The sequence below is a fragment of the Salvia hispanica genome, chromosome 5 (genome assembly GCF_029641045.1).
Source record: "Salvia hispanica isolate PSC_SH4W2 chromosome 5, Shi_PSC_v1, whole genome shotgun sequence".
NCBI lineage: Eukaryota > Viridiplantae > Streptophyta > Magnoliopsida > Lamiales > Lamiaceae > Salvia > Salvia hispanica.
Window position 1 is genome coordinate 45,546,910 of NC_142696.1, and position 23,332 is coordinate 45,570,241.

At 37.6% G+C, this 23,332-nt stretch overlaps 1 protein-coding gene and 1 pseudogene across 1 annotated transcript; both read right to left on the reverse strand.

The window, feature by feature from the left end:
- Positions 1-1,417: 1,417 nt before the first annotated feature.
- LOC125189240 (stemmadenine O-acetyltransferase pseudogene) lies at positions 1,418-2,818 on the reverse strand (annotated as a pseudogene).
- Positions 2,819-4,711: 1,893 nt separating this feature from the next.
- ESP3 (RNA helicase family protein) lies at positions 4,712-16,544 on the reverse strand. Its single transcript, XM_048085100.2, has 27 exons — positions 16,399-16,544; positions 16,062-16,157; positions 15,801-15,931; positions 15,520-15,711; positions 15,353-15,424; positions 14,874-14,960; positions 14,076-14,109; positions 13,907-13,961; positions 13,374-13,433; positions 13,199-13,270; positions 12,386-12,449; positions 11,947-12,026; positions 11,751-11,818; positions 11,609-11,666; positions 11,341-11,398; positions 11,190-11,255; positions 10,040-10,108; positions 9,610-9,699; positions 8,715-8,801; positions 8,437-8,552; positions 8,296-8,362; positions 6,696-7,742; positions 6,370-6,432; positions 5,619-5,843; positions 5,295-5,357; positions 5,130-5,202; positions 4,712-5,023 (listed from the first exon to the last, which is right to left on the reverse strand). Exons 2-27 carry the CDS (start codon positions 16,150-16,152, stop codon positions 4,974-4,976), a joined length of 3,138 nt encoding a protein of 1,045 aa, XP_047941057.1. The 5' UTR covers positions 16,153-16,157; positions 16,399-16,544; the 3' UTR covers positions 4,712-4,973.
- Between the last annotated feature and the right edge of the window lie 6,788 nt (positions 16,545-23,332).

Consider the following 23,332-nt stretch of genomic DNA (forward strand, 5'->3'; position numbering starts at 1 on the left):
GAACTTATTCTTGTAAATAAACCTAACAAATAAACAAGATAAACCAAGAAATGGAACAAGAAAAATGGATATTAGGATTGAGGATGGAGTAGTGTTATGATTTAGGTGAAGAACAAGAAAGAAATCCCAAAGGCACTTTCACATTCAAACACATAATGGCTCCACAAACTAGCAACTAAAGAACTAGCAAGCATACCTTTACAATCAACCTTAGCCCGGCAAAAGATCGAATGCAACCCGGAGGAATTTGATAAGTCTTCAAAAAATGAAGAAGGTGAGCTCTCAAATATGGAGAAGTTGTCTCTTACAAATATTCAAAAGCTGCTTGAAATGAACCCTAGCAAGAGTATTTATACTAGGAGTTAAAAAGAAGCAAAACAAAACAAGTCTTGGTCAAAAAGTTACATTTCGGACAAAACACCCCGACCGGGTGTTTTCGGGTTGGCAAAACACCCGCCCGCGTGTTTCTTTCTGCATTGCGCGACTTTCTTAAAACGATCATAACTCTCTCATCCGGGCTCCGATTGAGGCGTGTAAGGTACTCACGCGAAGCTCTTTTGACAATGAAGACAATGATGGTCTTAGAAGAGCATTTGGACACCATCTTGATAGGTATATTAATATTTGAAACGGACCCCAGCTCCGATGTGGTTCATTGGATGCCTTTGTTTGTTCTATTGGTTTGGCACTTCCGGATTCACATCAACTCCAAACCAGACTACACCATTGTATATTCTTAGAACTTTTGGGTGCCGTTGGTATCTTTTCGTCGACCATATAACAAGAACAAATGACAATACAGATCAATACCCGGCACCTTTATTGGTTTCATCCCCTCTTAATTACATGGGATACAAGTCTCTATGAGCTATGATGTAAGTCTTTGTGCAAGTCTTAAATAAATAAAATGCACCAATAATACCATAGCCGCCCCAAAATATGCCTCACATAAGTTTCCTGTCCAACGCCTATATATTTCTATTAGGGGTCAGTACTAATTTGTTATATACAAATGCCATATCCTGTTAATTTTTATATATGAGTTAACTTATAATTTATTTATATATTTAATTAAAATACTAGTGTTAGAATTAGATCGAGATGGAAATATACAATAACTAAACAATCATATACTACAATTGTGGGTAAAGGGTTAAATTACCCCCTTATTGTAGTTTTAGGTACAAATAAGACCTTCATTTATAAAATCAACATATATATGTATGCCCCTTACCTCACTATTAGTCTATTACCACTCTAACCTAGTTTTATTATGTATATGTATTTTAGCTTGAAGCATTGACAACAAGAAGTAGCGTACGTACTTTAATCACTTTACTTAAACTCATACTTTTATTTAGTTTAGAAAAAAACATACAAATTAAAACACTAATTATTACTAGTATTATAACTTAAACCGACTAATTATTGAATTTATAAGTATATATCACTTCTTGAATGTGTTTTATTGAACCACATCTAGATATCTAAATGGAGTAACTAATGAAGGAGGAGGGTGTCGCAATTGGCTTTGATGAAGCTGAAGAAGTGGTCATCACAAACATTGATCCATGCTTCGATACCACCATCCCCACTCGGAGTATCCATCAGAATCACTAGATTCATGTACGGCATCATCGCCGTGCAAACCCTACCCGGTTTCCCCCATCCGAAATCCACCTCGTAAAACGGAAACCTCAGCCAACTCGTAAACACACAGTTTTCCTTGGTAAAAACATCACCAATATTATTCAACACCTCCCGAGCAAACTCCTCGTCGCCAATGGCCTCCACATAATCTCCGTCCACTTCCCGTATCGCCGCCCTCAATCTCGACACGGCCATATCTCCATATCCATCTTTCTCTTCGTCCGCTGACACAACGGCCGCAGCAAACGTGAAGCAGTTCCCGAAGGCATGATCCGCCACGGGAGGCACCGCCCGCCGCCTCAAGCTCACCATATGCGCGGCGGGGAACGACGCCGTTTCACTTTCACCTGCGCATTGTTTATGCACCTCGATGAAGCTCCGCCACAGGAAAGCCGAGACAGCTTCCACTCTACTCGAATCCTTGACCTCGCTTCTAGAAGCTTCCAGTCTCCTGATCCTCTCCACCTTCTCCTTCTCGAAAACCAGCCTCCTCGTCACGAGTTTTTCCTCCTCCGTAATTCCTATACGGATTCCGGAAACGAGCATTTCCTTCGGAGGGAACCGGACCGCCAAATCTTAGGAGGGAGGGGTGATTCTAGAAGCTTCCCCACGGGAAACCGCCGCCCATGCATTCATGAACGTTGCAAAACATGATGTATCGCCGATTTTATGTGGAAAGCAGACGGCGACGGCGACTCCTCCGCAGTCGAAGTAGCTGGTTTTTACCGACAGGATGGGGTCATCGGTGGGGGAAGAGGAATTGTTGGAGCTCCTCAATTTTAGGGTTTTGTGTGAATTGGGAGAGGCGAGTGTGAATTAGGGCTTCTACAAACTCGGCTCCTGCGTCGTTGCAGTCGACGAATGAATTTTGTTTGATTCTTCCGGCTAAGGGGTAGAAGATGGCTAGGGCTTGGGATAACGATTGTTTGAGACGGTGCGAGATTTCATGGCGCTGAAGAGATTGATGGATCTGGTAGAAGAAGATAAGAGTGAGGTAAACTGGAGGTGAGGATTGATCGAGACATGACAGTTTGTGAGTTTTGGATGAGTTGAGGGTTGGAGACGATGGCTTCACAATATCACTTGCGATTATCTGCGCCATTTTTTTTTTGTTCTTGTTGTCTTCAAGCTATGCTCACCGTCTCTTTTCACCTTCTATTTATAGAAACAATTCCAATTATAAATTCAAAAACAAAATCTTATATCTAAAATTATTAGTACAAAATAATAAAATGGAAGCAAATAGATGAAAATGAGATATTTATTGGCGAACAAAGGGAATATAACCGATAGAAGTGCAACTCGTTGTTGGCTGAGGGAGTTGCTAGAAATGTACGCCAAGTTCTTTCAGCCGCCATTATCAATATCAACATATTCAATTCCACATCAAAAAAAGGTTTACCCGTTTAGGTATTAGGGTGTCCACTATAGGCGAGCCGCGGCCGGGCCACGGGAAAAATTCTATAAGTATACACATTTTTTTACCTCATTCCTACACAAATTCTATGAATATATCCTTTTTTAATTAAAATATACACAAAATGAAAAAAATAAATTATTTGGTGGCTTTGGCATGTCCACTATAGTGTAAAACATGGACGTTGGTGGCCCGGCCACGATTTTATGGCTTGGCCATGTTTTGTGGGCTTGGCCCGGCCAACTATAGTGGACACCCTTACTCCCTCCAGTCTCAGTAGAAGTCCCAGTTTGCCAATAGTCTGGTTCCCAATAGAAGTGTCATTTAACTTTTACTATTTTAGCATGTGTACCACACATCCACTAACTCACTCCACTCACATTTTAATATAAAATTAATATATAAAAGTAGGTCTTACATTCGACTAACTTATTTTACTACTTTTATTTACAAAATCAAACAATTTCGTGACGGTAAAAAATGGGACTTCATTGCAATCGATAAAACAGTTGAGAAATCAATAAATTATTTACAACCATTTATTACAATCGATAAAATAAAAGTAGATATATAATCACAAGTTAGTTATACTCATTTAAGGTGTGTATGAGATGATGCTCATTTAGGTATGTTAGTACGCACATACATAACTTTGCATTTGCATTGTGTACTAAAGTGCACTTTTGCAGTCTTGAATGTTTAATGAAGGGCATGCCTCACTAACTAGCTTATAATATAGCTGTATAAATGTTGCTAAAACAAAACTAGCTTATACGTCTGCGCCGTAAAAAATAAATATTGATTGGGCAAGGGTTGCTGAAAAAAACTAGATATGCTTAATTTTATCGATCACCTTCAACTTAATTATATGGCAGTTCAGTATAAGTTGACAGCTACATGTTTTTCATACATCTTTCTTTCTTAGAGTTAGGGGATAGGGGTGTTAAAAATTTATATATATATCCTCATTATTCAATCTTTAAAAGAGAGAGAAAAAAAAACTTCCTCTATCCATAAAAGATGTTTTAACTTTTTTTTAGTTTGTCCCATCAAATATTTATTTTTGAAAAAAAGTTCTCTCGCATTAATATAAAAGTTACTACATATTTTTTTTTTCTATTTAATACATAGAACAAAACCTCCTAAAATATTAGGGGTGGCCACTTGCAGCATCATGCCCACCATGTAAGAAACTGTGTTCACGAGGTTGGGGTGGAACTCTTCTTATTCGCTCATCAACCTTTGATACGTGATTCTGTTTCTAGTGTAGTTGGATAGCTGCCATACGATTGTGGAGTCGTATGATTTATGTCGGCGCCACGATTAATTGTTCATGACTAGTTTGTACTAATTGTTCATGGCTAGTTTGGCATATAAAAACAGGTTGTACTAATGTGTAAAACTCAGTTGGAGGTGTTATCATAATGATAGCACAAAAATGCAACCACCGACGCAGATGAGTTGGATCCCGTATGATACATATATTCAATCTTTACGCCCATATATAAATAGTAAGTATATAATTTAAGTCGCAAACTTAACTCAATAGACACAATCTATCAATTCTTTTGCTATTCAAATTTGCCCTAATATTCAAGGAATACAAAATTTCAAATTCCTATTGTTCAAGATTCGAGAAATATGTACTCAAAAGGAAGAACATTATGGATCCGAAAAACGATAGGTTAGTTTCTCAGCAATATGACAAACATGCCAATTTCTTACAACAAGTGAAAACTACATTACAAACACATCTAGTAAACATGTTAGAATCTAGTTAGACTAACACCTACATTTCTGTTAGTAATTGGTGTTCAAGATTCGAAATATAATCTGCTAGACAAAATTCAGAGCTTCTGTATTATAGCACATGAAATTTATATTTACACACATGGAGAGTCAAGGTTCAATCTTTCAATGCCCTACCCTCACCACGTGGCATTTTCTTCGCCGCAGCTGCAGGAAAAAAAAGGCAGGTAAGCAATGAACAAACATGTTCAAATGCACAGATTAGATGGATGCACAACCAGGAAATCATCACAAAATAGGCGAGAGATCATACCATCCTCCACGTCTTTCATTTGATAGAAGTGAGGAGCTATTTCCACCAGCCATTCTGGCTTTAGCTCGGTCACCTGCATGCAAACGTCATAAATTAGCTTCACAGCTGTATGCACGCACAACACAACACATAATGGATGAAATACAAGGTGAAATGTGATTATACCTGCCGCATATACTCCTTAGTTGTTAGAACCAATTCATGGTATACGACCCATCTTGGAAGCACCTAACAGGAACAACAGAAAATGATATGAGAATCAATATGGTAGATCTCTCATGGTAACTGCCAAACCAAAAACCAAAATGGCAATGAATGTCATGGATAGGATTGCAAGAGTATTATGGGTTGGAGTTTAAGGATGTGCACGTGCTTTCATGTGGCAGCATATGGTATAAAAATAACAGGGTACATAAGATTTAGATATTTTGTGATATTTGCAGTGGAAGATTATTCTTCTCAGCTATATATTGAAGGAGAAGTTTGTACCTGTGCTAAACCAGAGCTTGGGTGAATATGAACAGTCTGTGGATGCTTGACAGTTCTATAAGATCCATTCTTTTGTATTTTTGCTGAGTGTGGAAAAAACCCAGACGTTATAGCTTTCTTTATTGCATCGAAATCATTCATATTTGAAGATAACTCGATCTCAACCCTTTCCAGCAACCCCTCCAGCTGATCACGGATATCTCTAGCTCTCTTCATGCTCCTAACCTAGAATACAATAACAAATATTTATTAAACATTCAATACCAAAGATGATATGCAAGAGAGACTCGGGCTGTAATTATTTTAGCCCAATTGTTGATTCATTTCCCTTTTTTTTCAGGAGATGACCTTTAAGTAACCTCTTTGGAAAATAAACTAAACACTACACCATGATGAAACATACATTTAATGTCAAATTTGTATTTTACCGGATCCACCCATAGCACACCGCGTTTTTTTCTTTTTACTGTCCAACATTATTGATTATCAGTTTTTTACTTTTTGTTCGAGAATATTAATCATGGACTCAAAATCTCAAATTCATATCCTAGCAAAAAAATGCCATTTCAAAGTTCCATTTCACATATGCCTTCACCCAGAAAGGATATGCATATTAGTTACTAACAACAATATCAGATTGTGTCATTCCAACAACTTAAAAAATCATCAAGAGCAATTACTATCTAAATTAGTGCAACTAAATCGTCAAAAAGGTGCGGCATACATAAGGAAGTAAAATATTACAGCGTACCTGGATATAATTCTCATAGCACCACTGAGTCGAGAAATTGGTTTCCTTCCATGAGCTAAAAACCTGTAATGCATTATCAATTTTGAAGGATCTTAATATTGGGAAACAAATAACAGTGCAGAAGTAAGAAAAAGCCACTCCATTTATGTCTAAACCAAACTCGAACATAGTAAACAAACTCATGCTTTTTCATTAACTTAGACCACTTGCATAAGTGAGGAAATTAGTGAGAAAATTGTTAGGGGGGAAAGTTGCTACATAATGCATGCATTATGTAGCAACAAACGCATAAAAAAGTATGGAACAGTAAAATAAATGAGTCAAACCTTCAGCAATGCAATATGGTCTCCGACATTTCCCATGTGGAAGTTCAAGCGTGCATTGTCTGCATGAACTTGTTTGTCCTTAGGACGGTAAAAGATTGAGTTTCCAACAGATAACATAGCAGCAATAGATATGATCTCGTCAGAACAACTATATTTCTCGGAAGCAACAATCATCTTCGATAGCATGGGATCAAGTGGAAACTCAGACATCCTCCTGCCGATTTTTGTCAGCTCACCATGTTTGTTAAGTGCACTTAGAGCATAGAGTAATTCCAAGGCCTTCAGCAAAGCTTCAGATGGAGGAGGGTCCATGAAGTCAAAGTTGAGCAGGTCGTTGATGCCAAGGCTCTTGAGCATGAGTACCACATTGGCCAAGTTAGTCCTTTGTATTTCAGGAACGGTATTATCTTCCAGATCATGATAAAAGTTATATGCGGTATACAACCGAAAGCATTGTCCTGGACCTGTTCTCCCAGATCGACCAGCTCGCTGGTTAGCTGATGCTTTGGATATTGGGGTCACCAACAACGATTCCATACCAGTCCGAGGATTGTAAGACTTCATCTTAGAGAAACCTGGATCGATGACATATTTGATCCCATCTATCGTCAACGATGTCTCAGCAATATTGGTTGCCAGGACAACCTTACGTGCCCCTTCAGGTGTGGGTTCGAATATCTTAGCCTGCAGTTCTGTAGGCAAATTTGCATATATTGGACAAATGATTAGTTCTGCAATTTTTGTCCCCAATCCTCTAGTCCTATGCTTAAGAGTCTCTTCAGCAGTTTCAATCTCCTCCTGCCCTGTAAAGAAAACTAGAATATCGCCATCCCCTGGTGGTTGTGTCACATGAATTTGAAGAGCAGTAACAATGGCAGCATCCAAGTAGTCAGCTTCTGGGGCCTTAGTATAATGTATATCAACAGGGAATCTTCTTCCAGGTATTTTAAAAATTGGAGCAGAATCAAAATAATCACTGAACTTTTCAGCATCAAGTGTGGCACTTGATATAAGCAATTTGAGGTCAGGGCGAAAACGAGTGATATCCTGTCACAGAGAAATGGTTGAGACTTGAGAGAAATAAGGATACATGCTACAAATCAAGCAGTGGAAATGACTATACAATTCATGACATATTAGGATATAAATAAATCATTAAATCTACACATTTACATTTCAGCAATGTAACCCTGCAAAACCAGCGTGGATAACCATTTCTTACTGAGTTCAGATCAGCTGGGTTGTAGGTTCAATAATACTTTTTTCAGATTTACATTTCTAATGTATACTGAGCACCGAATCAACAACATTAACCTAGCATATTGTAACTCAGTTTAGAAGTCCTTCTAAGTACATTTATCATCTCCAATCTACTGCATTACAGTTATTGTTTCCTACAAGGAATTAATATTACGTTCTACAAGTAAGATTTGCTAAAGTGGGCGAAGGTAGACTAGTATGGCTCTCTACTTTCTCCTTTGATACCTATACTGATTCAGTAATGTAATACTACAATTTGTTTTATAAAAAATTTCTGGCAACTAATATCAATGCTGTTCTACATCAGACAACAAATACTCAGGAGCTATCCATATCGTACCTTAACTAAACCAAACAAAACGTCCGTTGAGAGAGTTCTTTCGTGAGCCTCATCCACCATAATTACACTGAAGATAAAATACAAAATTAGTCACAAGTCACAGTACATTGTCAAAATTTAACTATTGAATCTGTCGTGCACCTGTAACTTGCAAGGTCAGGTTCACCAAGGAATTCACGCAATAGCATTCCATCTGTCATGTATTTTAATACTGTCTTTTCCGATGTACAATCTTCAAATCGAATAGAATAGCCAACCTAAATGTTATAAATTCTTTTTAGTTAACTTCCCATGTCCTAACAGCTGATATTGAGTTGGAATAGAAATATTAAATTAGAAGGTAGAACAAAAGTTAAAATGTACAAAATTATCACAATACAATGATTACAAAATACCAGTAGTCATGTAAGAAGGCACACCTCATGTCCAAGTTTTACTCCCAATTCTTGAGAAACTCGGGCAGCAACACTCATAGCAGCAACACGCCGCGGCTGGGTACATCCAATCTGTTGAGAGATGTAGTCATTAGTCATTACAAGCTATCAGATCAATAAAAGTAAGTTTCGCTATTCTCAAGTGGCTACATTACGTATGTTACATCATCCATAAGTACGCAGAATGGGTTTAAGCACAGGATCCAATTTTGCCCATTGGCAAGTAAAGATGAGTTGGACTCTCTGTTCAATAAGTTCACAAAACTAATCTGTTGCCGCAAATATCTCTTATTTGCTGTTTCATGATATGCAAAAGAATACCAAAAGCAGTTTTGGGAAAACTACACAGAATAGTTATGATCATTAAACAGAAGTGTGAAAAGCTGAAAGTCCTACCATTTCATACAAACTAAAAGCAATTTTGAAAGATAAGCATGTTTCAGAGTACATGAAGTTTGTACTGATTGGCCATGTTCTATTCTTGTAGTAGTTACTTTACAAGCACATCCCTTAGCATATACTTTTAGACATGAGCCTAAATGTTGGGAAATCAAAATTAATGAAAAAAATTAATAGTCCCCTACAATTTCCTAAGTAAGATACTGAGCTATGCAGTCAAACATAAAATACCCAGCTGTACAATAATCATCAATTCAGAACTTGTAAAATAGTCAAACTGCATGTGTAACAATGTGTATCTCACAGTTGATGAGTTGATCATTGCATATGCCTAGTTATTTTTCTAAATTATCACAGTTGATCATTAGCCATTGCATATGCCTAGCTATTCTTATAAATTCCATCAACACTGCATTTTGCTGATTGTCATTCTTAAACAATATATTAAATCGTAGAATGGGATTGGATAAAACCCTAGTACCTTTCCCCGCTCAGAGTATCCTGCTTCATGAAGGTATTGTGGTATCTGTGTAGTTTTTCCAGAACCTGTCTCTCCAACAATAACGATAACCTACAATAGAAATAATAAATTAATATTGCACCATCTGTAGTGTGGATCATTTCAAATATTGAACACTTCATATTATGTGGATCTCGTCAATAAATAATTTATTTATCAATGTTAGCATGAGAAACTACAACATATATGCTGGACCTTTCCAATGTTATAAAAAATGTAAAAGGAAACAGAAAAATCTAGGTTATGGATGAATCAGAAAGGAAGCCAACCCCTAATCTAAAGCTACTAAACCAGAAAAAAGCCAAATGATCATAAAATCAACTGAATTAATCTTCTTTCCCCATAAATGTTGTTCTTAAACTCCAACAGAAGTGAACGAGAAAAATCAAACCTGGTGATCATTCACGGCTTGGAGCAGCTGTTCCCTATAAGGATAGATTGGAAGTGTCTTCCTATCATTCTGATAATTGAAGAGCCAAAGAAAGGTTAATAATGTCATATGTGATAATATAATCGGTAATATCATACTACTCTACATCTTCTTGTCTTGGAAGAGATTTCTTTTTAAGTCGAAACATTACACACCTTTTTGCAATCACCCACCTTTTAAACAATAGAACTCACTTAAAAGCACAAAACACGCTTTCGAAAATATCATTTATAAAGGAATCCCCCAGCGTAAAGCAACTTTATGATAAAAACAAAGGAAAGGTCAGTTCCACGATCATGGAATTTGTATCTTCCATCTCTGAATCTGAGGAATAACCAGGAAACTGATGAAGTTTCATCAGCCAAGTTTCATTTTTTAGTCTTCTTCTATGGGGCCGTTTGATTGGCATTTTACTTGTGACTAAAGGCCATGTCTAATCTTATCTCTTGTTCGCTTACCTTTGTCACAAAAGCTCGGACCATGACAAACTGACAATGTATCTTGGCACATATCTACAATGCCAATATTACATTGTATCTCATGATTATCCATCTCAACTTCACTCCTATGACTAATTTAATCATAGATAAACCCCATTTTGACTTATCTCATATTGTATCTCACTATTATCTTGTCTAATGAACCGAAAAGCCACTAATATGGACTCAATGTCCCACATCGGTTGTGAAAACAATTAGCGTGGGGTATATAGACTAAATTGACTCTCTCTCCTAACAGAGTAACGGACTAGTCTTTTGGGCTGAGTTTTCCTGTTTGGTCTGTACAAGCCACCAATGCACATAAGGTACATTCCATATTCAGTTGGCATATGCTCGTTTTTAGTAATTCAACATGTAGACTAAATTAAAAGTTCACTGTTGTTGGAATATGAAAGAAGACTGGTATTGGCAAATTCAAATATAGACTATAGAGGAGACAATAAGGTCTGAACAGATATTTTTAGCCAATATTCAATCAACCAGAACACTGATGTCTACCGCTGAACACCAAAATATTTGAGCAAAATATTTTTCATAAACATGTTTAGTCCTGTGTGTCATCATGGAACAAGAATCACTATTCACTGAGAAAGAGGCTTGAAAATACACACCTGGAGTTTTTCCAAGGCTGTTTTGGCAGCAGATGCCTCTGGTGATTGCACTGCGTCTTGCTCAACCTGCATAGCAAGTGGTATCAAGACTCATCGAAACAAACATGTATAAATCTTCTTATTACACTATGCAAATGCTAGATATACGTACATTGACACCCTCCATGACTGTTGCCTTTATAAACTCTATTTGGTCTTCAAACACAAACCTACAAAAGTAAATAAATAAAGAAGAAACAAAAGCATTTAGGCACCAAAAAATTTCTCAACACATTTAGTCATACACAAAGCAAAAGCAGATAGGCAATACGGTATAATGTCATCAGGAGTGCAGGTCATTTTTACTTTAGAAAGGGGTGGACCGTGGACGGGTGTGAGTTAGTGTGTAAGGAAGCAAATATAAGAATAACAGAACTCACTCATAATCATCATCCTTTTTCTTTTTATTCTTGGATCCAAATTGAAGAGTTGCTTTGCCTGGAATATAACAACCATATAATTTGTGATGGAAGACTACAGATTAACAACTTAATATTAATTGCTGAACAGCTCAAGAATTACCAATCTGATGCTCCTCCCACGCTTCTTGTTCCGCAAATGGATTCATCTTCTCTTCTGCAGCAGGATCCCTGTGAGCGGCAAAGGGCTAGTAAATCTCAGTTTTACTGAGTATCTTGAAATTTTATGAAATGCACATCTATCCTGAATTGTGGCACTAATTGAATGTGTATCTAGTTTACTTGATAATGAAAAGAACCTGTAACGCTGCAATGCCACAGCAAATCTTTTTTCCTGATTCACACCACCATCTTCATCATATGCATCAGGCATCTTATACTGCATTTGACAGGTTTAAAGAAGAAGAAGATATCAGTAGTAGTAGACAATCAAGATACATGAAGAAGATGAGTCATTAAGACTAAACCACAAGTCCGCAAAAAAACTGCTCTCATGATGGCATGCTTGCTGAAAGTAATGCCTACTACTGTCCTGTACCAAAACCTTTACACACAAATCGAATACTGGAATATCAAAGGGCATAGTACACATGTAGATATCACTATCCACAACTGTGCATAACATATGTTTTCTAAGCAAGCAACAGCAGAGGCTAGCGCTGAGCCTGTTGACAAACACACAACTGAAGTGCAGAACAAGGAACACCTAAACCATATACTTTGTAAAAGGGTGATCACCTCATTTGCAAAATCAGACTCTTCCGTCCTCTGTTTGACGAGCTCATATATTTGTTTCTTGTATCTGCCAGAAAAAGTTTTCCAATATCAATTCAGATTCCTGACAACTGAAGTATTCCTAATATTGAACATGAACAAATGCACCCAAGTGAAATACCACATTGTTTATAAAACACACAGTTGCATGCATCATCAGATTAATTAAGATACATATCAAAAGATAATTTGCACCAAGCAGCACTCACATTCAACAGAAAAAACTTGATAAGTTTCTGTCGCGGTCTAAGCATGACAAATTCTAGAGGCTAAACCATGATATTAGGCTCAAGATAGTTTTTGAAAACCCAGGCAACCATCTTGCACTAATATCAAACAAACAGGTTAGCTGAAACTTGAAAGAGTTCAGAGTAAAAACAATATGCTGAAAGCATAACCGGCCAAGTTAACGAAAATTAAATCCAAATCATTAGTAAAAATGTTTTAAGCTGCCTTCCTGAAGTTCTTCAGCAATGTGAAGTTTGAGCACCAGTTTATGAGTTTGTGACCACAACAAAAATAAAAAAATAAAAAAAAAAGGTATATTGTTTGATCAAGTTCAGGATTTACCAGATACAGTGGTAAATTTGGTGTAAATTCAATATGAGATTTTGTAACTAAATCAACTAAGAAGATGGAGTATGGACTATGAAGCTATTGAATTATTTAGTAAAAATAATGTGCAACAAATATTGCTGGTGAAACATCAAAGTAATTAATTTTAGGTGACTGAAGCTTAATCTTATTATAAGCATGATGCAAGGAAATATACTTCACCTTAGCTCCTGGTACTCCACTTCAGTCAGCTTGACACCTTCAAATAAGTATTGTTCATCTTCTATATCGTCTCTGGATTACCCAAATAGACAAGGCACATAGCAAATCAGTAAAACAATGAGTATATGACTTCTATTTCAGCCTTAATGGGAAACAATTATTCCAACTTCATTACCTTAGCTCTTCTAATTTCTTTTGCTCCCTTTTCTTCAAATATTCTTGCCTTGACACTTTCCTGGTACAGATGAGAAGCCAGTATATCCGAATATAAGTGAACCAGTCAACATGTAAAAAATTGGTATTCCGACAGAGCCAATGCACCACAAGAACTTTAACTGATAAGAAATACTGTAACTTCATGGGTAGGACACCCTTTGCCCCCCCCAAAAAAATGCTGCAATAATAATAATATCAGGAACCAACACTACTTGTGATATTCAAATCATACAATCATTCATCCTACTACATTACAACTATCTACTCACAAGGCTCAAGAAGCCCAATAAGCAACCTAAATAGCAAATACTATTCCAAGGAACCAAACCCATGCCTTAACCTGGTGAAAATAACCTTCAAAACCATCATATTTTATCAATCAAAAAATTCAACACCCCGCCAATAAGTGAAAAGGCTACATTACACATACACTGTTGAGTTACCTTACCTCTATGCAATGATATTGATACAAGAATGAAATGAATAAATTACCTTAATGTCTGAATGCCATCATTCTCCAAAGCGTCAGATCTCCGAATTGCCTCTTCTGTTAGGAAATGCACCATATGAAATTTTGAACGTATGTAATCTAGTATGTGCCACAAAAAATCTACAGAACTAATAAAACTTCCACTTCATATTGGTAAACTAGATCACTTACCTTCTTCCTTTTTGGATAACTTTTGATCAGTGATCTGTCCAAATATGGAATCAAAGATAAATCAGATGAACAGATTAGAGAATTATCACAGATTCACAGACCCAATAACTTACCAAGAAGGCCAAAAAAATTTGCAACTTATATGGTTTACCAAAGAGAAAACAGAAGGCAACAGTGTAGATTTGTCATGAATATTTTCAGGAAGATGGAAACATTAAGAACTATATGAATACATGCTGAAAATAAAAATGTATGGCTTCTCTTTGTTCATTTCACTTGACAAAAGGAAACCACAGCCACTGCATGAAAGTACATTCAAGATAACTCGACCCCTGTGCAATAGTCCACACACCATTCAGGATAAGCAACCGTACTACACAAACATTGTACGATGGGCTTGGATCTAGTGGTGCAGATGTTGGGATTTGAACCTGAGGCATCCGGCTCAAGCACTCAACACTGATTCACCCACATTAGGGGCAAAAGAAAGTTAGGCTCCGTAGCCTAAATGTTCCACTACCAAGGTTTTAGCTCTATATAAGAAAAACCAAATAATTAAATTCAAGATTTTACACCTATTCTATTTCAATGACACATGCTAGAAACACTAGCACCATTATTGTATACATTGTTATAACATACGAACAATTATTTTAAAATGTGAAGCCATTGAATGGGTGCCTACGGTACTTGAAATATGAGTTCAGTATAAGATAACTGCCAGATTAATTTTGTTAAGTATTGGGCAAAAATAAAGATCACAATTCAACCAAAAAGAGCTAATTCATCTATATTTACCTTCCTGGTACCCGCCGCATCTCGTTCTCTAATATGACGTTCCAACTCCTCTCTTTCTCTCTGGTCCCGCAGCCTTTCTTCTTCTGACTGTAACCATGAAACATCAAGTAATATTAGATAACAGTGAAGTTTAAGGAGACAGCAAAGGTATAAAGAGAACAACAACATAAAGGATGGAGGATTCCAACAGAGGACTACAACATACAAAATGAAGCATAACACAGGATGGAGGTTTACAGTGAGTATTGACAAGACCAGGGGCCCACCTACATCTTTCAATCCGGACACCAACTTGATAATAACTTACAATTAACTTTAGAATGATTCTATCAGTTTTGTACTTATGCATGCATATACATCTTTGATATGCAGATGGAATAAGCTTACATCACAAGGAATCTCAAAACTCAATGCCTTTACCCAAGGCGTTGGAAAGAACAGCTTTCAAACTGAAAGAGCACAAATAGATATAATAGTACCTCGGAACCATCATCTTCATCAGGGGCAGTTCGACGCTTCACTTGTCTTTCTTTGCCCCCATGGTTTACTACCTATACCAAATTCAGCAGCAACAACAGATGATCTTACCATTACAAGAACTGACAGTGTATCTTAGCTGCTTAGCATAAGCAATAATAGAAAGTACCTCATCATCATCATCATCTAAGTCATCCTGAGGTTTGCTTCTTTTCCTGAACTTCTTTTTTTTACTTTCCTCGTTTTTGGGTGGTGGAGAAACACGAACTGTGTCATCATCATCATCGTCATCCTCCAAAAGTGTGTAGGTTTTTTGTTTCCGTGCAAGCATTGCTGCCTCCCTTTCTTTCTGTTGATATTGCTGATATAAAAGATAAAAGTGGCAAAATATTGTTATTATGAAGAGTCTGAAATAAACACTTAAAATGTAAGAAAACTGGCAACACTTACATTTGGCCCTGAACTCTTGTGCTCCACCCTGGCAAAAATTTCTTTGGCAAACCCGGCAGTTTCAGCAGAGGAAGGGATTCCCAAGCCGACCAGTTGATTTACAATCTCAGTGGGAGATGAAGCTTTCTTAGCTGCACCAATGCAGAACAAAGCCAGACTTTAATGTCAAAAGGAAAACTCACTATCCAGTTGATATAGCTTGAAGTTTCTTCGCATTAGGAAAACCGAAAGATTTGCGTGCTTCATTAAAGACCAACTTACACAAAGTTATCACATATTGGACAACAGTAGGCTGGGAATATCCCAGAAGGGACATCAATTTGTCCGAGACCCATGTCTTCAACTCACTCATTTGAACTGCATTGACAAAAAAAGAGAAAGCAATATAATTATATAAGGCTGTTCCATGAAGTTCGAATAATTGGTAAACATTGATCATGTTGAAATTCCTCAATGAAATAAAATGTGTAACTTAAACACTCATAAACTTCCAAACAAATCCAAGTTAAATCATGAGATTGATTACACTTTTAGTCCATCCACGCCAAGCCCTAGACATCCAAACTTGCACTGCACATTAGGATTTGAGGAAACTTACCTAATCCCAAATTGGGGGCGTTCAATTAGGCAGCGACTACAATTCGACAGCCAACGGGGACAGCGACAGAGGGGGAGGGGCGGCGACGGCAGGGGAGGGGCGGCGACGGTGACGGTGGCCGGTGGGGGAGGGACGGAGGTGTTTTTAGTTGAGCTTAAATTTTTGGGGCGCACCCGCCTGCTTTCAGTGCATAAATTCTTCTTATGATTGGGCTTAAAATAAGAAATTGCCATCATAATATGTGTCAAGCCCAATTGAGCAAAATATGGGCTCAAACTTCATTTATTGTAACTTTTACACTACAACTACTAATTTTTAATTAAAAGAATAATACTCTATTCGTCTGATAATAGGAGTCACATTTGGTGTTGACATAGTTTTAAGAAAGGTAAAAAATAATGGGTTGAAAAAGTTGATAGAATATGTAGTCCACTTTTTTATATTAATTTTATAATAGAATATGAGTGAAGTGACTTAGTGGAATGTGCAACCTACCATTTAGGGTTAAAAGTGAAATGCGACTCTTGTTGTGAGACGTATGGAAATGACAAAATATGACTTATTGTGGAATGGAGAGAGTAACTTTTATTTATGAAAATAATAATTTTTTAATCACAAAAATTGTAACATATTGAGCAAGAATAATAATTTTTGTTAGCATTTGATAAGAGCATCTCCAATGCCGGCTAGCCGATTCGCGTCGCTAGCCGGTCGACTAGCCGAACCATTGGAGCAAACCAGCGGGAAATCGGCCAAAATTTCGGCGTGGGCTAGTCGATGGCGTGGCGCTGGCCAATGCGCTGGCCGCCATTGTGGCGTGCCGATCGGCCAGCGCCGTATTTTCGATTTTTTTTTTAAAACCTATATAAACGCGATTTTAGTTTCATTTTCATTTGCACCACTTGTTTTAATGAGTTTTCTCTCTCTCTACATTTCTGTATAAGAGCATCATCGAGCGATGGATCGCAACAACGAGTCCAGTCCAGCGACGAGTGGATCTCAGACTCCCACGGTACCCGTGGGATCTGGATGGGGCCAGATGGGCCCAGGGTTTAACGTCCCTTGGAATCAGCTGATGGGGATGATGGTCGGAGCAGGGGGGTGGGAACCGGGGGGGATGCCGTGGGGTATGCCGGGCGGCGGACAGGCCAGCGGCGGGCAGGGGTGGGAAGGTATGCCCCAGATGCAGCAGCAGATGATGGGTATGCATCCCGGGATGCAGGGGTCACCGGGGGGGGGGGGGACACGGTCTATCGTCCCTCTCTGGATTTTTTGACGGCTTCGTCTCACACGTCGACCCAGGTGGAGACGCAGTTCACTGGCGATGACCTTTTGTCATTGCATGACATGGGGATCGATCTCGGGGATCCGGACACTCCCGTTCCAGCGGGGCGGGCCGCGGCGAAGAAGAAGACGAAGGGGAAGGCCAAGGCGGTCGGCGAGTCGCCGCAACCCGCTGTTGACGACACCCCGCCCGGAGGAAGTGGACGAAGGATGAGTGTGCCGGGGTGGCCAGGGGGTGGTTGGAGGTGTGCGACGATCCGCTGGTTGCGAACAACCAGCGGGTCGTCAACATGTGAGCGAAGATTAGAGCTGCCTACAGGAGGCACTGCCCGCACGGGAAGGACTTCAGCGGGGAGGAGGTCCAGAAGGGGTGGGAGCGCATCAGGGCCGCGGTCGGCCGTTTTTCGGCGTTGTACGCCAACGCCCTCCGTCAGCTCACTAGTGGGCAGAATGAGGAGGACGCCCGGAGGATAGCCGAGAGTCAGTTCTCCTTGGCGGGGAAGTACAAGGATTTCCACTTCTGGGAATGCTATGAGTTGTTGAAGGACTCCGAGAAGTTCCGGGCGGGGTGCGACGCTGGGTGGCCGAAGAAGCAGAGGCTGAACTATTCCGACGACTACAGCGGCGGCAACGGCGGATCCCATGACCTCCCCCCGGATGCTGAGGAGTTTCCGGCCCCTCCATCCTATGCTCGTCGCCCTCGTCCAGTTGGACAAAAGCGGGCGCAACGGGCAGCGAGGGGAGGATCCCCCCTATCGCCCCAGGAGGTCGTCTCGGCACCCCCCCCCCCCCACGCGAGTACATCAAAAAACGCGGGAGCAGATGTACAAGGTCTTCCAAGATTGGAGGACCGCCACTGACCCCACGGAGAAGATGTTTCTTCACTCGATGCTCGAGAGCATGCGAGTTGATTTGGATGTCGCGAGGGCACATATGGGGGTTCCGACGTGGGCTCAGATACCCCGGGTGGCGGCGGCGCGGACGGCGGCGACGGCGACGTGGAGTAGAGAGGGCTCGTGTGTGGAAGCCCTTTTTTAAAAAAAAAAATCATGTATTTTTTTTTAATCTTTGTACTTTTTTTTAATGAAATGAATTAATTTTTCCGTATCTGTGTCGTAAATTTAATTCCGTAATTTAATCGTTATTTTAATTCCATAAATGTAGTATTTTTTGAATTATTTTTATTGCGGCTGGCCTATGGCTGGCCTAAATTTGATGTGGCAGGTGGATTTTTAGTGTTGCTGATATGGCAGGGAGAGAGAGTGGCTGGCCTATGGCTGACCTGTTTGCATTGGAGATGCTCTAATCTCCTGCAGCTCTATTTGTGTGTGTACATGTGACATGTCAGTGATTATATATGATCCATTTATGATATAACTTATTCTAAACTAATCTCCTGCAGCTCTATTTGTGTGTGTACATGTGACATGTCAGTGATTATATATGATCCATTTATGATATAACTTATTCTAAACTTAAGAACCATTCCATTCCAATCCCAGGGGAAATGACAAATTTCTTTAACTTAAGGTATATTACTTTTTTTTTCTAAACTATTGTAGTATAATCAGATTTTTATCGACTATAATTAAATTAAACTTGATAATTAAATATATTGAAATTAATATTTTGATATTATACCACCACCTAGTAAGAAGATCACAATATATTGTCATAGTGTGTGATGCAAATGCAGCCTGCTAAATTATTTTAACCCAGTTGACTTTTTTTAAAATAATTTATATTCAAATGGATTTAATTAAAGAAGCTTTTAATTCAGGAAATGGTCAGCAATGAACTTGCAACATGCCTGCCTGGAACAGGCAAAACGAATTCCTAGATGATTAACTCTTCAGTTGCTAAATACTTATGTCAAAGCAGATCAAGTTGGATAAATATATTTATATTTAAATATTTTTATATAATATATGAAGATTTTTATGTATGGACCAGTGTATATTTATTTAATTAAGTGGCTTTTGCTGATACAAGTGTTCTCGAAGTGGTGCTACAGCTTTTCAGTTTGCTGAAAATGAGAGCATGTTTAGTGTTTACACATCTTGCTTTGACTTGGGATTAAAGATATTGTTTAGTGTGATCATCTTTTGCAGTTCTCACTTTATTTCATGCCTTTCATCATTAGCAAGTAATGATGCTCCAGATGCAAATTAAGTCTCATCTTTAAAATTTATTAATAACATCTCTACCTTTTTATTGCAAATTAGTTAGATCCATTTGACATAAAAATGTTAATCAGAAAATTGCAAATTTATTAGTAACATCTAAATACTATAGTCGATATTAAATATTTAGCACACGCCAGAGGAATTTTAAGATATCAATTTCAATTCAGTATAAAGTAGTAGCAGAAGAGATGAGTTAATTATAAGTTGAAAGGTTTCAACATTTATAAAACAAAGTCCAAAAAATAGAATTTAAATAAGTAAAATTCTCTTAACTCTATTTGGCATTTTCTTAACTTGTTCATGTCCTTATGCTCAAACGCACACACTTTCTATGTACACAAAAATACATGACATATGATACTGACTTTATTTTAAAGGTGGGCCCACTGATGCAATCTACTAAGTGATTAATGGAACATGCTTCTCTAATAACAAGGTAATGAAAGTGCAAGTCCACTAAAGCTTGGTCCCAATAAATAATCTTACGCAAAATTTAGGCACCATCTTATTTTATTTGTAGACATAAAATATAACTAACAATAACTTAATTATATTTAGCATAAACTACTATAATTGTAGGTTTGTTGGAGTTAGGGGTTAGGTCTTGGATGGTGTTGAATAGTGAGAAGAAATTGACCAATAAATGACTAAGAATGGCATCTTATCTTTTCTACTTAATAATGTCACTCACAAGGCGTGGGAGAAGACAAGGTGAGTGAGTGGCCAACCTTTATCTGGCATTCTTGTCAATTTCACCTTAAAAATGCATCTACCCTTTGCTCACAAGTGAAGTCACTTTGCCCATACAAAGTTTCATCCTGTCTTGGATATCTTGTTAGTTACTATTAGATCCTAGCAAATTAATATTAGTGTTACAGTCTTTAATTAGTTACCCAAACAATATCAACGCTTTTATGTGCTACAAAATGTCAAGTCTTAAAATCGGGACCAATAAAATAGCATTACAAAATATTTTAAAATAGAAACAATAACAATAAAAAAAGTAATGAAATCAACCTATTTTATAGAAAAAACAGAGGCTCTATCTAAAAGTTTTTATTTATGAAATAAAAGTGTTGCTACACCATCCGGTAGAACAATGCGTAAGTTGTATAAGTAGACGAACGTTACCGGTAAAATTTAAAGATATTTTTAATAGCAATAAATATAAAAGTTTTGCAATACTAACTTTCAAGTCTTAAAGTGATGTAATACAACCTGCTAAGTCTTAAAATCGATTAACCTTTAAATTTTGCACAATATACAATGGGTTCTTATTCATGGGCGGATCTAGCATTAAGCTAGGAGGGGCATTTGTTCCCGCCCATATTTCCTTCTGTATATATGTATGTATAATTTGCTATAAAGATTTATTTGAATTTTTCATTAAATGTCCATCCTTCAATTCTTAAAATTTCTTTAAGCATATTTTTACCCTCCTTGTATGAATTTCTAGCTCCGCCCTTGTTCTTAATCATGGCGAAAAATGTCGTACATTGTGAACCATAAGTGTTATACTTGTGGTTTAAAGAGGTGAGGTCATTAATAATTATTTTTCACTATATAGCTAGGTGTTAGGTGTACTAATTGTATAGTTGATAATGCATGCTCAAGTATGAAGTTGAGTTGTGGGGGCTTATCTCTCAAGATAATTAGTGGTTCAAATTAATAATGCTTTGGATTAACACTTAGGTCTAAGTTCAAGGGAATAGTATAGTTATGTTGAAGAGATGTCTACTTTTGGCCATCCTATTTACCTCAACAAAATGACAGTTTTTCCCTTGATAATGATACCTAATTTTATTCACACACACATTACATTTTAATGCAGCCCAATTTGTGGTCCTTCAAAGTGGGTGAAAGGTGGTATTAATTAAACACAATGTATGTTAATAATTCCAAAAGGCCAACACTTTATGCACCTTTAGCCATGGCTTCACCAATAGGACTATGAATATGCAATAATAGCAATGCACTTGCTTCTACAACTATCACACACATAATAAGCAAAACAGCACTTTATATTGTTTTGCATAGCTATCTTAGTCATCTTCTCACCATAACATCATCTATAATTATGCTACTCCACTAATCAAGCAAAAAAAAATACTCCTTTTGTCCCGCTTTAGCAGTCCCATTGACTTTTCTGCCCTCTTTTTGTAAAAATGATAAAAAAAATAGTTAAAGTGGAGAAATGGTAAAGTAAAAGAGACAATAATCTAGATAAGACTCTTCTCTATATTATTCTTTCTCTTAATTTACTATTTCTCCTCTTTAACTATTTTTTATCATTTTCACAAAAAGATGGCAGAAAAGTCAATGAGACTGCTAAAACGGGCAAGCTCTTTTTTTCACTGAACTAACCACTTCCCTCCTACTAAAATCAAGTATCACTGCACAAACAAATATCTTGCACTAGCTAGTTCTTTCTTGCATCTCAAGATTGTTTGGGCCATGAAAAAAAGATGAATATGACACACCCCCACATGGTAATTTCTCTTTTACAAGAAAAAATAATTAAAATTTCCCAAACCACATCTCAAATGAATTGCCCCCTTAATTAAGGACGTGCTAACCGATCCCCTGATTAAAAATCAGTATAAAAGAGAAGAAGATTACAAGAAGATGGCAACATTTGATGAACTTATATACAGCTAAATCACACAATGAATGCCGGCTAATAGTGGGACACTAAGAGAGAGAAAGAGGCCGGCTTGCGTGTGAGCAAAGGCCTGCAGTTTCAATACACTTGAACTTTTGCTAAGAAATGAGCTTGTGACAAAGTTGTTGAACTATAAACGTTGTCAACATTAACATGCTTACTACTAGCTTTTTCCAACTAAATTATGCTCTACTTTGTTTCTTTATCGACCATCCTGGATAATTTTACATAATTTATTTTTCAACAACACTACTTTATACTCTTTTCATTCACAAACAAGCCCTAATGAGTGTGACAAATATATTAATATCTTATCTTAAAGCTAATACTATAGTCATGATTAAAAATGTAGAAAGTGGTTGATCATGTATGGTTAAACTCACTTAATCCCAAATTCGTAACTAGTATACAATGCTTTATTTGTTTACAAATATTTGTTAGTATAAAGGAATTTTAAGCGCACTATATGTGTAAATAACCAAAACAAGTATTAATTACATAAAAAAAAAATCAATTATTCACCCCATAAATCGGAAAGACAGGAATATTAGTGAACTAACACATACACAAGTGGGCAAGAGAGAAAATTAAAGTCATAATGTGTGTATGTTATAAAAATAGGTGAGTAGAGTTGCTGAAGCAAAGAGCAGTTGACAACTTAAGAAGAGGGGCCCACCCCCATATACTGTGGATCCTTGATTTGATTACATTTAAACAAAAATAAAAGTAAAGCCAAAAGAATAACTGCCAAAAACAAGGAGTGGAATTCCATCTTTCAGTTGGCATTGTGGGCATCCTTAAT

Excerpts from the sequence above, each read along its gene's own strand:
- ESP3 (XM_048085100.2), bottom strand. The coding sequence starts at position 16,152 with ATGAGTGAGTTGAAGACATGGGTCTCGGACAAATTGATGTCCCTTCTG. Across the intron at positions 11,399-11,608 it reads AAAAAGGATGATGATTATGA|GTTTGTGTTTGAAGACCAAA; the intron begins GTGAGTTCTGTT and ends TTACTTTTGTAG. Across the intron at positions 5,358-5,618 it reads CAAGCTCTGGTTTAGCACAG|GTGCTTCCAAGATGGGTCGT; the intron begins GTACAAACTTCT and ends TGTTCCTGTTAG.